The 14312-nt window shown below is 41.8% G+C and overlaps 2 protein-coding genes across 3 annotated transcripts in view; one reads left to right on the top strand and one right to left on the bottom strand.

Moving 5' to 3' along the window:
- The window catches only part of LOC115648275 (elongin-A-like), a 35673-nt gene that overhangs the window by 14302 nt on the left and 7059 nt on the right, over positions 1-14312 (bottom strand). For both annotated transcript variants that reach the window (XM_030555617.1, XM_030555616.1), the window contains exons 2-3: positions 8631-8687; positions 4855-4967 (exon numbers count right to left, since the gene is read on the bottom strand). In XM_030555617.1, the coding sequence (XP_030411477.1) occupies positions 4855-4967; positions 8631-8687 (170 nt within the window). The remainder of the gene's footprint in view (positions 1-4854; positions 4968-8630; positions 8688-14312) is intronic.
- The window catches only part of KLHL31 (kelch like family member 31), a 34116-nt gene continuing 29573 nt past the window's right edge, over positions 9770-14312 (top strand). Inside the window, exon 1 of the mRNA XM_030555615.1 lies at positions 9770-9904. The gene's annotated coding sequence lies outside the window, so the exon portion shown is untranslated. The remainder of the gene's footprint in view (positions 9905-14312) is intronic.

Below are 14312 nucleotides of genomic sequence, written 5' to 3'. Positions count from 1 at the left end.
TCAGTGAGACAGAGATTATGTCTCTACAGTGGGGCTAGTGAACAGGAGCAGCAAATAGTAATTTTGCTAGAGTTCTCCAGGTGAAGGAGGAGCAACTATGTGACCTTGGGGTGAGTCGTCTGTTGCGTGCAGTATATACAGTGTGGCAGGGCTGCCCAAACAACTATTTCAAATTTGATGACAATATATATCTCCAGATCAGTGGCACCGCTATGGGCACCCGCATGGCCCCACAATATGCCAATATTTTTATGGCCGACCTGGAACAACGCTTCCTCAGCTCTCGTCCACTCACGCCCCTTCTCTACCTACGCTACATTGATGACATCTTCATCATCTGGACCCATGGGAAAGAGTCTCTGGAAAAATTCCACCACGATTTCAACAGCTTCCACCCCACCATCAACCTCAGCCTGGACCAGTCTACACAGGAAGTCCACTTCCTAGACACCATAGTGCAAATAAGTGATGGTCACATTACCACCACCCTATACCGAAAACCTACGGACCGATATGCCTACCTTCATGCCTCCAGCTTCCATTCCGGGCACATCACACGATCCATTGTCTACAGCCAAGCACTGAGGTACAACCGCATCTGCTCTAACCCCTCAGACAGAGACCAACACCTACAAAATCTCCACCAAGCATTCTCAAAACTACAATACCCACATGAGGAAATAAGGAAACAGATCAACAGAGCCAGACGTGTACCCAGAAGCCTCCTACTGCAAGACAAACCCAAGAAAGAAACCAACAGGACCCCACTGGCCATCACATACAGTCTCCAGCTAAAACCTCTCCAACACATCATCAGGGATCTACAACCCATCCTGGACAATGATCCCACACTTTCACAGGCCTTGGGTGGCAGGCCAGTCCTTGCCCACAGGCAACCTGCCAACCTGAAACATTCTCACCAGCAACTGCACACTGCACCATAGTAACTCTAGCTCAGGAACCAATCCATGCAACAAACCTCAATGCCAACTCTCCCCACATATCTACACCAGCAACACCATCACAGGACCTAACCAGATCAGCCACACCATCACCGGTTCATTCACCTGCACCTTCACCAATGTAATCTACGCTATCATATGCCAGCAATGCCCCTCTGCTATGTACATTGGCCAAACTGGACAGTCGCTACGAAAAAGGATAAATGGACACAAATCAGATATTAGGAATGGCAATATACAAAAACCTATAGGAGAACACTTCAACCTCCCTGGTCACACTATAGCAGACCTTAAGGTGGCCATCCTGCAGCAAAAAAACTACAGGACCAGACTTCAAAGAGAAACTGCTGAGCTTCAGTTCATCTGCAAATTTGACACCATCAGCTCAGGATTAAACAAAGACTGTGAATGGCTTGCCAATTACAAAACCAGTTTCTCCTCCCTTGGTTTTCACACCTCAACTGCTAGAACAGGGCCTCATCCTCCCTGATTGAACTACCTCATTACCTCTAGCTTGCTTGCATATAAATATATATATAAATAACACACACACCTGCCCCTGGAAATTTCCACTACATGCATCTGACGAAGTGGGTATTCACCCACGAAAGCTCATGCTCCAAAACGTCTGTTAGTCTATAAGGTGCCACAGGATTCTTTGCTGCTTTTACAGATCCAGACTAACACGGCTACCCCTCTGATACTAATCCCTTTAGGCTCCGTTAACCAGGGGGCAGGCTACTCAGGGAGAACATGGGTTTAAAAAGGCAGCTCCTAAGCAACCATAGGAGGTAGTGAAGAAGAGCAGCAAACAGGAGTTTTGTGAGGGAGTGCGACACCCAGATACACCAAACGTCTAAATCATTGGTCACCAACTGGTCATTCACCATCAACTGGTCGATCCTAGAGGATCTCCCAGTCTATCGCAATCTCTGGTGGCACAGCAGGGCTGCCGCTAAGACAGGCTCCTTGCCTGTGCTGGCCCCACCCTGCTCTCAGAAGCAGCCAGTACAGCCCCTAGGGCAGGGGTCTCCCTCCATGCACTGCCCCTGCCTGCAAGCACTGCCCCCACAGTGACCATTGACAGGGAATGGGGAGCTGCAGCCAATGGCAGCTGTGGCTAATGGGCGCTGTGGGGGCAGTGCTTGCAGAAAGGGGCAGCACACAGAGCCATGTGCCTCCTGCAGCCCAACTCAGGCTCAGCCCAGAGCCTACAACCCCTGCTGAACCCAACCCCCTTACTCCAACTGGTGAAAGTAAGTGAGGGTGGGGGAAGAGCAAGTGATGGTGGTGGTGGGGGGAATGGAGTGAGTGATGTGGAGCTTTGGGGAAGGAGCAGGGCATCAGGGAAAGGGCAGGGTAGATCCTGGGTTGCCCTTAAATTAAAAAAAAAAAGTGATCTTGGGCGTCAAAAAGTTGGACACCACTGGTCTGAATTTAGGCCAATCAACATCCCAGCCAGTCTACTCCATCTTCTCCCTGCCCCCCCCAAAAGGCTGCAAGAGTAAAAAAAAAGTGCAGGCAGCAGCTCAGCAGCAGAATGGGGGCTATCCAGTTTATTGCACTGAATGCAGCATGGGCAGATAGCACCTGTGTGTATTCGGTGTCTCTCAGGGCCATAAGCTCTATGGAGAGTGAGGGCTTGAGACCAGACTGGCTGAACTGGAAGAGCTAAGGGAAAGAGAGGTACATCAATGAGACTTTTGGGGACACTAGCGTGATCCCACCCTGGTCTAACAGACTGAGCTGTTGAAACAGATGAAAGTCTCAGGGAAGGAGACCATCAAACTGAAGTGGACATTCCTTCCAGATGTCAAGGCATCCTCTCACACTGAGGCTACTTCTCCAGAGGAGGGAATCCCAGATACTAGGAAGAGACAGGTAATAGTAATGGGGAGATTTGAGCATAAGAAATACAAATAGTTGTGCTTGTGATGTCCAGGAAAAGCATATGGTGAACTGCCTGCCAGGTGCAAAGGTTGCAGATCTCCCAAGACGTATGAGCAGCATGGTGTGGTATTGCCACCCTTACTTCTGCAACACTGCCAGAGGTGGGTCTGCCCCAGCCCTGGGACACCCTCAGTCCTGCCCCTCTCCAGAGCTTGGAGGTTAAAGGGGCCTTGGACTGGCTTGGGGGGGAGGGGGGACAAAATGTGACCACAGCCCTCCCTCTGACCATAGCACCACCCATAAGAAAGTGACACCCTTCCCACACCATGACACCCTCACTTCTGCGCTGCTACCTGCATGGTGCTGCCTTCAGAGCTGGGTGCCTGGCCAGCAGCCACCCCTCTCTGGCTGTCAAGCTCTGGAGGCAGCACCGCCCAGACGCAGTGAAGAAGTGAGGGTGGCACAGTGGGGAGCTTGTCACTTTTTGAGGGAGGGGCAGGGTCAGCCTTACAGGTGGGTAATACTGTGATCTCCCCGCTCCAATAGGCAGATTTCACGGGGAGGCCAGATTTCACCGTTTGTAACATGTTTTTCATGGTTGTGAATTTGGAAAGGTCCTACATACGAGCAGTATGGGGGAGTGGCCAGTGGTCATGGTACATGTAGGTACCAGTGACATAGGAAAAGGTAGAAGATGTTCTGGATGCCAAATTTAGGCTGCCAGGTAAGAGATTAATGTCAAGGATCTCCATAGTAGCATTCTCTGAAATGTGTCCAATTCCATGTGCAGGGCCAGACAGTCAGAGCTGGAGTGTCTCAATGTGTGGATGAGACAGTGGTGGAGGGAGCAGGGTTTTACGTTTATTAGGAACTGGGAAGCCTTTGGGGAAAGGACATATGGAACAGCTTCCATATGAGGAGAGATTAAAAAAAGTGATTATTTCAGCTTGGAAAAGAAACAACTGGGGGGGGGAATACAATAGAGATCTATAAAATCATGGCTGGCATGGAGTGAGTGAGTACGGAATTTTATATGAAGGGATAAACCCCATAAGAATTGGAGGCACCCAATGAAATTAATAGGCAGCAGGTTTAAAACAAACAAAAGGAAGTACTAATTAACACAACACACAGTCAACCTGTAGGACTGATTGCCAGGGATGTTGACTGCAGTTTTGGCCTTCACAGCCAAGAACTAGATAAGTTCATGGAGGATATATCTATCTTGGCCAATAGCCAAGATGATCAGGGATGTGACCCCATGCACTGGGTATCCCTGCCAGATGCTGGGACTGGACCACAGGGGATGGATCACTCAACAGCACTGCTCTGTTCATTCCCTTTGAAGCACTGAAACTGGCCATTGTTGTAAGACAGGATACTGGGCGAGATGGACCATTGGTCTAAGCCAGTATGGCCATTCTGATGCATTTGCTTTGTACATAGGTGGGAATCAAAAAAAGAGAGGGAGAATTATATAGGAGCCTCATAAAACTAAGCCATACTATCACTACAGTGCCACAGTACTCAGGAGAGTTTATAATAAATGCCACTGAAGTCAGAACCAGCAAGAATCAGGAATAGCCCTGAAATACATTAACTTGTAGCTATGCTGAGATGCTTCACACACGCTCCACTTTTTTGTTCTTCTTTAGGAATATTTCGTGTACTTTAATAAGCTTAAAGTTGAGAGTTTCCTCCTCTTCCTCTCTTGGCAGTAGCATGGTAAGAGAAAGGAAATCAAGTGACGAGACATGATGAGGAAAGAACAACATTTAACTAAGTACCACCACATTAGCTCCCTTCATGATCTGTACTTGCCACTTCCCTGAAGAATTAGACTCTAATTATTAGACAATTATACCTTATTACTACTTTTTTGATGTCTCTTATTGGTCTTATACTAATTTCATTGTATACAAAACCAACAGTCTGAACAACTGATAAAAATATTACATTGGACAACAATTTATCTCAAAATTAAAGTTAGACTCAGACTTACCTTTCATTTTCTGGTGGAATAAGTTTTTTCCAGTGGTTTACCAGAGATTTAGCTATTTTTCCAGCAGTGGCATGTTTCCTAAAACTGTTAACTGTTTTTCCTATTCCAGTTTCCTATTGAAGACAGTGCAAGGAGGACAGAAACAAATTAACATCCTGAATATACTTTTTCTACTATGGTAATTAAATTCACATAATAAGATGGTGGCTAGAAAAATCCTTTGACCAATCACTCAGATCATAGAGATAATTTTTGTACCAGAAACAAATATTCCAAGGGAGCCAAGGCAAAACCACACATTTAGAACTCAAAATACTTGTTATGTGTAAGGTAAATATATCTTTCTATACTGAAGTTTCATAAAACTTCAGCAGATAAATTAAGTTACTTCTTATTTAGCTGTCTACTTTGGCAGTTCACTCAGCTTGAACATGTTTGTCAGCTCTGTCTACATAGGCACAAAAGGCATCTCTCTCAGTTGGGTTTGTTAGCTTGATTGAAACCCTCTTAAATTCTGTCTACATCAGCATTAACAACACCTTTAAGATCATTTGAATTGGTTGTGTTGTAGCCAAACTTTATCCAAACCTGCATTAAAGTATGTGTCAAGTTTTATTAGAACAAAACTAATTTGACTGAGCTATTTCAATTGAAAAAACATACCTTTTTGCCCAGGTAGACAGACCCTTGAAAATTAGACTCTTCAGGTTCATTTTCTGGGACTCAGTACAACTATTATTCATATTGCAGTAGTGCTTGGGGCCCCAGCCATAGATCAGGACACCACTGTGTTACGCACCACACAAACTGTCCTTGTCCTGAAGAGCCTGTGGTTGTGGCCACACAATATTGCAGGTGAATTTGCATCATGAGAGCATATCTATTTATATTTGGTTACATATCCCCCTCTTTAAGATGTACGCAAACACTAAAATGGTCCTTGTGACACTGAGCTAGAAAGGTCTAAACAGCCAGCAGGCTAGAGCGACCTAAAGATCAACCTTTAAGAACATATTAGGGAAGTACTGACATGGCAAGCAGGGCCATTTCTTGTAGATCATTATCAAAACCATGTCTGTAGACTAATTCCTTTGAAATGCAAGTCTGTATTGTCAGAGAATTAGAAGTAAATACTAAGTGTAGTTGTCTGTGTTTACCTATATCAGAAGCTTCACAATGTGATTTCATTAGCTGGTAGATGATATACTTCTCTTCCTGTCAGTTACTATATTTTATTGAGTCAGAGACCAAAAGGAAATATTAGCAATTAGATGAAATGTGTGGTGTAATAATATGGTCTTTATTTCGATTTGATGTTTGTAGTAAGCTACCTGTGAACCTTTGAATAGTTAATTGCCTTATGCTCATCAATGCAACTAATTACCTGTATATACAAAGGAAATACAAACTGACTTTAAAGCAATAATGTATATTACCTATCCTTCATCCAAGGAATGCCTGCTGTGACAAGAGGTTTATCAGATGAGCTTCAGCTACAAAAAACTTTGGGGTCCTGATCCTGTTCATCTCAGAGCTGCTTGAACTTTATCAGGGGAAGTTTAAGTCACAAGACTGAGGTCTCCATCTCCATTCTGGTTTACCCTGTTATTTTTCACAGAAGAATTTAAACAAACTCTGCAGATGGACTGTCTATGGGACTATAATCTATGGTGTTTATTCTGGAAGAATTTTTTACAACTCAGCAGCTCACCATCTCTGCTATGAAACTGACCTGAGAACTTTATTCATATTGTTTGATTTCTTTTTAAAGAAAATCTTAGATTAATTAATAGGAATTGACTGCATGCATATATTTAGGTAAAACACAAAATATTCATTGACCTGGTGGGTAATGGTGTCCAATCTTTTTTGGATTGATAGAGCTTTAAATATTGTGAGTAAGATTTTCAGTAATCCTTACCATATTCAACTTGGCTGTCTGGGTGGGAGCCCTTGGCTGGATTGCTTTATTCATAGATTCTAGGACTGGAAGGGGCCTCGAGAGGTCATCGAGTCCAGTCCCCTGCCCTCATGGCAGGACCAAATACTGTCTAAGCTGTCTGTCAGGGATGGTCATCTAACCTACTCTTAAATAGGTTCCACAACCTCCCTTGGCAATTTATTCCATTTAGAGGAGCTGTATTTTGGCTTCTGGGTAACCAGTAAGGTGTTGTAGAAGCTGTTTTGTTGCTGGTGTGGTGAATTCAATTATTAGAATAAACCACCGATTTGGAGGATTAGCTGCCCCATTCTTTGGAGTTTGCCCTGATTGATCAATCTCAATGAGGCTCCTCCAGCAACCATGGTCAATCTACACTAAGTTGACAGTTACCTCTTAAAGTTCTCTCCAGCTAAGTGTTAAGATCATGGTGATCGGGGGAGGTCCTGGATTACTGGAAAAAGGCTAATGTAGTGCCCATCTTTAAAAAAGGGAAGGAGCAGGGTCTGGGGAACTACAGCCAGTCAGCCTCACTCAGTCCCTGGAAAAATCATGGAGCAAGTCCTCAAGGAATCAGTTGTGAAGCACTTAGAGGAGAGGAAAGCAATCAGGAACAGTCAGCATGGATTCTCCAAGGGCAAGTCATGCCTGACCAACCTAATTGCCTTCTATGAGAAGATAACTGGCTCTGTGGATGAGGGGAAAGCAGTGGATGTGTTATTCCTTGACTTTAGCAAAGCTTTTGATATGGTCTTCCACAGTATTCTTGCTGGCAAGTTAAAGAAGTATGGGCTGGATGAATGGACTGTAAGGTAGATAGAAAGCTGGCTAGATTGTTGGGCTCAACGGGTAGTGATCAATGGCCCCGTGTCTAGTTGGCAGCTGGTTTCAAGCAGAGTGCCCCAAGGGTCAGTCCTGGGGCTGGTTTTGTTCAATATCTTCATTAATGATCTGGAGGATGGCGTGGACTGCACTCTCAGCAATTTGCAGATGACACTAAACTGGGAGGAGTGGTAGATACGCTGGAGGGCAGGGATAGGATACAGAGGGACCTAGACAAATTAGAGGATTGGGCCAAAAGAAACCTGATGAGGTTCAACAAGGACAAATGCAGAGTCCTGCACTTAGGACTCAAGAATCCCATTCACTAGGGACCAAATGGCTAGGCAGCAGTTCTGCAGAAAAGGACCTACGGGTTACAGCGGAGGAGAAGCTGGATATGAGTTGACAATGCGCCCTTGTTGCCAAGAAGGCTAACAGCATTTTAGGCTGTATAAGTAGGGGTACTGCTAGCAGATCGAGGGACGTGATCATTCCCCTCTATCTGACTACTAGGATGCTTGTTCTAACTGCAGAATCACAATTAAAAAGGGATTTTGTGTTCCTTGGAGGAATGGAAGAGTAATCACTGATCTAAAACATAAATTGGTCATGTTTGTTTCATCTTAGGTACAGAATCAAAGCACCAGCACATGTAAATATAAAATATAATTGTGTGAATACACAAACTTACTCCATATTTACACAAAGGTCATTGCACTTGGAGGAAAGCCTAACCAGCACAGGATTCTGTTCTCTGGATGTTCAGTAGAAGAGGCCCATATTGTCACTATCTGCCATATTACCATATTTGCTGGGTGAGGCGAAGTGCCTCTGGATGGTTTTTGGGAAAAGACTCCATGGTCCCATATAAAATTTTTTATATTAAAAATGAATAGGGATTAGGATTCAGGATTGCAAGGTGCAGCAACTTTCCTGGCTTCTATGACTGCAAATACTGAAGATGCCACATATAACTTCATAGATGAAGGCTTACACCATACAATTTGTCACTTACCACTAGAATGTCCAGTGAAATATCCAAATCCTGAAGTCCCTTAAGTGCTTTTATAATCTAGAAGAAAACATTAGGTCAGTCTACAAGTATCATTTAATTGAATTTTACCCTACTATTCTTACCCTCTCCTTGTAAGAGATGCCACTTGAGAGATTAGAATAGGAATTCATCTTCAATTGATACTTAGCAATCTTAAGGTGTTTATTACATTGGAAGTACACATACTAACTCAGGAAAAATAAAAGCAATCCTATGCTCCCAAGTATATATGAGAATATGGAAGAAAATTTCAGATTAAATCTCTCTTCCATTTACTTCCTTAGTTTTGTGTTTCTGACATTCCAATCTTCTTGAAGGGGCATATTTGATCTTGACTGGGTAACTTCTGTTGGACTGAGAGCTTGTAATCAATAGGCCAGAACTACTAACTCTATTCTGTTGCCCCTTGAGTAATCTTTCCAGCCAAGGACAAGTTTAGCTGTACAGCTCCACAGAGGTATTTCAGCTGCATCCTCCAATTTAGGTGTACCAGAAGTCCAGTAAATATCAGTGGCATCATGTAGAAATGAGGCCAAACAAGATCCTACAATAGAGACTATTTGCATATTCCATCAGCACACCTGGCTTGGAGATCTCCAGTCATTGATACAGAGCATGTCCTATGCCACAGTAGTCAATTTCCCACTAGATCTCCCCATACACAAATTACTGACCCTTCCTCAGTTAGACAGGGGGCACAAAATTACAAAACTCCCATTTAATTCAAAGGGAATGCAGCCTGAGTTAAAGGTAGGCTAAGGCTCCAAGTTTATTTGCCAGTAATGTTTCTTTTTAGGAAGAGGGAGAGCCACTGTCATTCTGTTTCACGTGCATACAAGATATCAGTCATGTTCGGAATCCAAAAATTTTTCATCTTTGGCAAGCAAAGCCGGGAAAAAGCATGTTTTGTTTAGACTTTCAAAAAGAACAAAACTTATTTTAAGCAATTTGATAATACAACACACAAAAGTATCATTCTCAGTGTCACTTTGCTACCCATAACCATACTTTAAAAATAACTTCCCTGCCCTTCCCTTTCCCAAAGGCCTTTTTTCCTTGTACTATATTATACATATGAGGAAAGAATTAATGATGGACTCTAAGCACAAGCTTCAGATCTATGCTTTCAAGTCATCCAAAGTTTGGGAGTATTTGCGCTATCCTTTTAGTCATGCCCATCTCTACAAGCAACAGATTACAAGAGGATTTTGCCAGGAATGTGCATAGATCATGAGGTAAGGTTCAGAACCTGTTGGTAGTAGCAGACAGTTCTATGAGAACTACAGATTAGTTGACATTTATAATTTTAAAAAAAAGAGTGACTACTCAAACCCTCTTGTACTAGGTGGAAGAGGTGCAAGAATTATTTGACTAATAGATTTAAAGGGACACAACACTAAAAAAAAAAAAAAAAAAAAAAACCACACATTTTATGGGCTTTTTAGCTATTCTTGTTAGAAGTACCAGCAAAATCAGTATACATACAAGACTAGCAAAAAATATTGTCTGTTTTTTTCCCCTTTCGATTCTACTTTGTGCATAGTCAGTTTTACTGCGTCTCTTGTATACTGTCAGTCTCCCTGTTTGCATGGATCTTTTATACATTAAAAAGGGGGAACATTTAAAAATCAAATAAGTACACTTGCAAAACCACATGAATTGGTAGGGGGACTAAGAGTGGCACAGTAGCTGAAGTTACTTTACATTAAAAAAAAACTTGATTTCAAGATTAGTGTCCCTTTAAAGGATTATAAATTTCCTGTATGTGCTTTTGCAGCAATTGTAGAATTAATCTGAAGTTTTAATTAAATTAAATAATTAAAAATAAGGCTTCCAGGAGCCAACAGAAGCAGCATCATATATAAAGGACTCTAACTTGTTTAAGTAGTTTGCATCCCAAAAGGTAACAGTGGTATTTTTCCTGATGACACTCTGTCCCCAGTGCTTGGCTTGGTTACCAGTTACTTAGTAGAAACAGATCACACACAGTTAAACTTAGATTAGTTCTCTCCTTCTTAAGTAACCCATCAGAAAAATCTGATGCACAAATGGGTACAAAGGAAGGCATTTGTTCATAGGGCTTTAGTCAAAATTATTAGAAACCAAAGTTAAATATACATATACATATATAATCAGCATATAAAAAGAAATTGGATAGCACCACTATTTCTTTTAAATTTATGTTAAAAGTCAAAAGAAGTCTCAGACATTTAGCCATATAGGATGACTGGATACCCAAACAAACTAGAGTTTATTCCTCAGACTTTGCAAAGGAAAGGTCTTCAGAGTCAAACCTAGTCATGGTAAAATTAGTTAATGAAAATGTTTTGATCACTAACAGAACAGGAAGAGACAATTTAAAGACAGTTCAACTTTTTATAGACATCTGAAAGGTAATTCAGCTTTGTGAATTAACTTATCATGGAGGATCCGCAATAAGATTTCAGGGAGTACTTGTTTTATTACAGGCAACATCAATATCAAATCTACTGGACACACCACATCAAAACCAGCAGACCAGTGTATCACAAGTGCATGTAGACAAGCAATTCTCATATTTTAAAAAAGAGATTTAAAGAAGTTCTCATCCCAAAGAGTTACTGTACCAGGGCTGCAATATCAATTTTCCTTTCTTGAAATATATGATACATTTAGGAAGTCAACACAAGAACCAAGCAATAGCATTAGAAAAAATATAAAATAAAAGAATAAATCAGATTCCCTGACAATCCTTTTTATGGAAAGCATCGCTAGAAAGCCTGGGATGGATGAGTTTGCAGTGAGATCAGTCACTATGTATGGGAATGCCAGAGGACAGACAGCTCCATTTACTTTGTACTATAAATGGGCAACGTAAATGCCAGCAGCTAGTCTAGCAATACAAAAAAAATGGCTGACCTCACAATTCAACACAAGAGAGAGTGCAAAGCCTGAACAGTGACAGCAACATACACGGATGCAACCATTCCCCATCTCTTTATGAGCCATCAAACTTTCATACAGGTATGATCAAAAAAGAAAATGTAGCTTATTGAACAAAACTGTAGCAAATTTCTTCAGATGACAGCTCAGAAACTATCTAGTTTGCCAGACATCTTTTTCTTAAAATCTGATTTTTACTTAAGTAACCATGATCAAATGTCTGTCAACATATGGCCTTTGCTAAAATTAGAGCATACAACAAGGCATAATAAAAATATATTTAAACTTCTCATCTGACAGCCTAACAGCTCTCCACAAACATGAATTTAGTTCCAGAATACTCCTTTGGTATTTCTTTATGTCAAGCAAACTAAGGCAGAGAAATTAAGTAACTTGCCCAATATCTTAGTTATTAGCACCTCTTCAAACAAAATCTGAAGGTCCTAGTTTCTATGCTTTGCTCTGACAGCTATGAGAATGCAAATAATGGCCCGTCTAACTATACTTTGCTCAAAAATTGGACTGTACTCAAAAATTGATGTAGTTTTTCCCATACTTTATTCCACAGAATAATGTTAGTCCCTCCACTGTTTTGTTATAAAATAGCTTAAAGGTTTTATCTTTACAAAGTATCATTAGCTACATTCTTATGGAAAGTCCCATACAATTTAATAGGGATCTACAGAAATTCTTTTAAAAAAACTATAGACAGTAAATAAAACTATTTTTTTTATTGCTGTATAGAAGATAGGCTATTTCATTATTATGGAAGCACCAGAGGCACAAAACCAAGATGGTGGTCTCACTATGCAGTGCCTAGAGCAATCACACAGTAAGGGATAAGGGATAAGATAAGAACTAACAATTTAACTAGATAAGACAAAGGTAAGGACAAAGGGTTGTGACATATTGATGAATAACGGTTGGCAAAAGTCATGCTAGTTCCATGATTCGCTTTCTGGTTCTGTGGCATGTTTTTTAAATGAATTATAGAATCAGAGATAGAATAACTGGGGAAAGTGGGAGGAGGAGGTGTTAGTGAAAGCAACAGTGAGAAAGGAAGGGGAAAAGGACATTGGATGTGTAGAGAAGAGAGGCAAGAAGAAAAGCTGGAGAGGAGCATGAAGGATAAGGACAGCAGAGAGGCAGTAGGGAAGAAGAGGTGGGAGCAAACAACCAGCCAGCAAATAGAAAATAACGTTCAGAGTCTTAACTGAAGGCACAGAGATGACACCACCAGCATCCAAAGTGCTGTAATGGTTCAGGAGTGAGGTGGGCATCTCTTACTGGAACGGTATGGCTATTGAATTCTCCCTAGCTCCTGGGCTTGTCTACTCCCCAGCAGGTGGTGCTTTTTCCATTCCCCTTATGTAAGCCCACATGACTCAAGGAGGCTGGATGGGGACTAGTGCTTCAGGGTCCCCCAATCTAGTCTGTTCAAGGGAAGCCCTGACTACCTCTCATCTATCCCTAGGGCTGATGGTGCCCATGGCCCTGCACAAAAAAAGAAGTCTCTAGCTCCTAGAGTTGGCTCCACCATCAGAAACTACTCATTGTACCCTCCCTCAGCCCAAGGCAGCTCCTTGGGGACTGATACCCCTGGACAGGTTGTGCCTCACTATGATCTGGGGGTGGTATGAGCAATGGTGGATCCTTGACAGTTTATAGGATTTTTCAGAAAGGACAGGATGCTAGTTTTTAAATAAACTCAGATTGTTGTGCATCAAGCATGAATTCTTCATTTGGATTTGAGATTAACTTCAATTGTTCTGCACCAAATATTAACAAAACCGCTCTGTAAGGACAAGGTGATGGTTGCTGTTACAGTGAGGGTGAAGTTGAAAACTGCAGCTTAAGACTCTTCTAAACATGTTTTAGTGTCCTTATAGGCTATAGCCATTATACCCTTCCCTTCAAATATGTCTGCTTGCATTATGTATAAAACTTTAACCAACAATTACCAGAGAGTTTGAAGACAGAAGGGACTATTATAATAATTTAATCTCATCTGCTGCATAACACAGGCCCTAGAATTCCTATATCAAGCCCATAACTTCTGGCTAAACTAGAACATCACTTTTAGAAAGACATTGATTTAAAGCCTTCAAGTGATGGACAAGCCACGACATTCCTAGGTAAATTGCTCCAACTGTTTAGTGCCCTTTACCAAAAATAATTGTGCCTTACTTTTTGCCTGAACTTGTCCAGCTTCAGCTTTTAACCACTGGATTTCACTGTGCCTTTTCCTTAAGAGATCAAAGAACCCGCTACTATCAGAAATCTTTTTCCCATGCAGGTACCTCCAGACTGATCAAGTCACCTCTTAACCTTCTTTGAGCTTCTTTAATCTCACATTAAAATAGGTTTCCAGACATCAAATCATTCTTGCAGCTCTTTTCTGAATCCTTTCCAGTCTGCCAGCATCATTTTGTAACTGTAGCCCCCCAGAACTAGACACTATTATAGTAATTATCTCACCACCACCATACACAGTGGTGACAACATAGCTCTATATCTACTGCTTACACAGCCAAGGACAGCATTTGCTCTATAAACCACCACATTGTATCTTCATCTCATGATCAACTGGCTATTCACCATAAACATGGGGTAGGCAACCTATGGCATGTGTGCTGAGGTGGCAAGCAAGCTGATTTTCAGTGGCACTCACACTGCCCGGACGGCTCTGTATTTTAATTTAATTTTAAATGAAGCATCTTA

Source organism: Gopherus evgoodei, chromosome 3, assembly GCF_007399415.2.
Source record: "Gopherus evgoodei ecotype Sinaloan lineage chromosome 3, rGopEvg1_v1.p, whole genome shotgun sequence".
Taxonomy (NCBI): Eukaryota; Metazoa; Chordata; order Testudines; family Testudinidae; genus Gopherus; species Gopherus evgoodei.
Note: the sequence above shows the minus strand (reverse complement) of the source record. Positions and strands in the feature narration are given on the sequence as shown.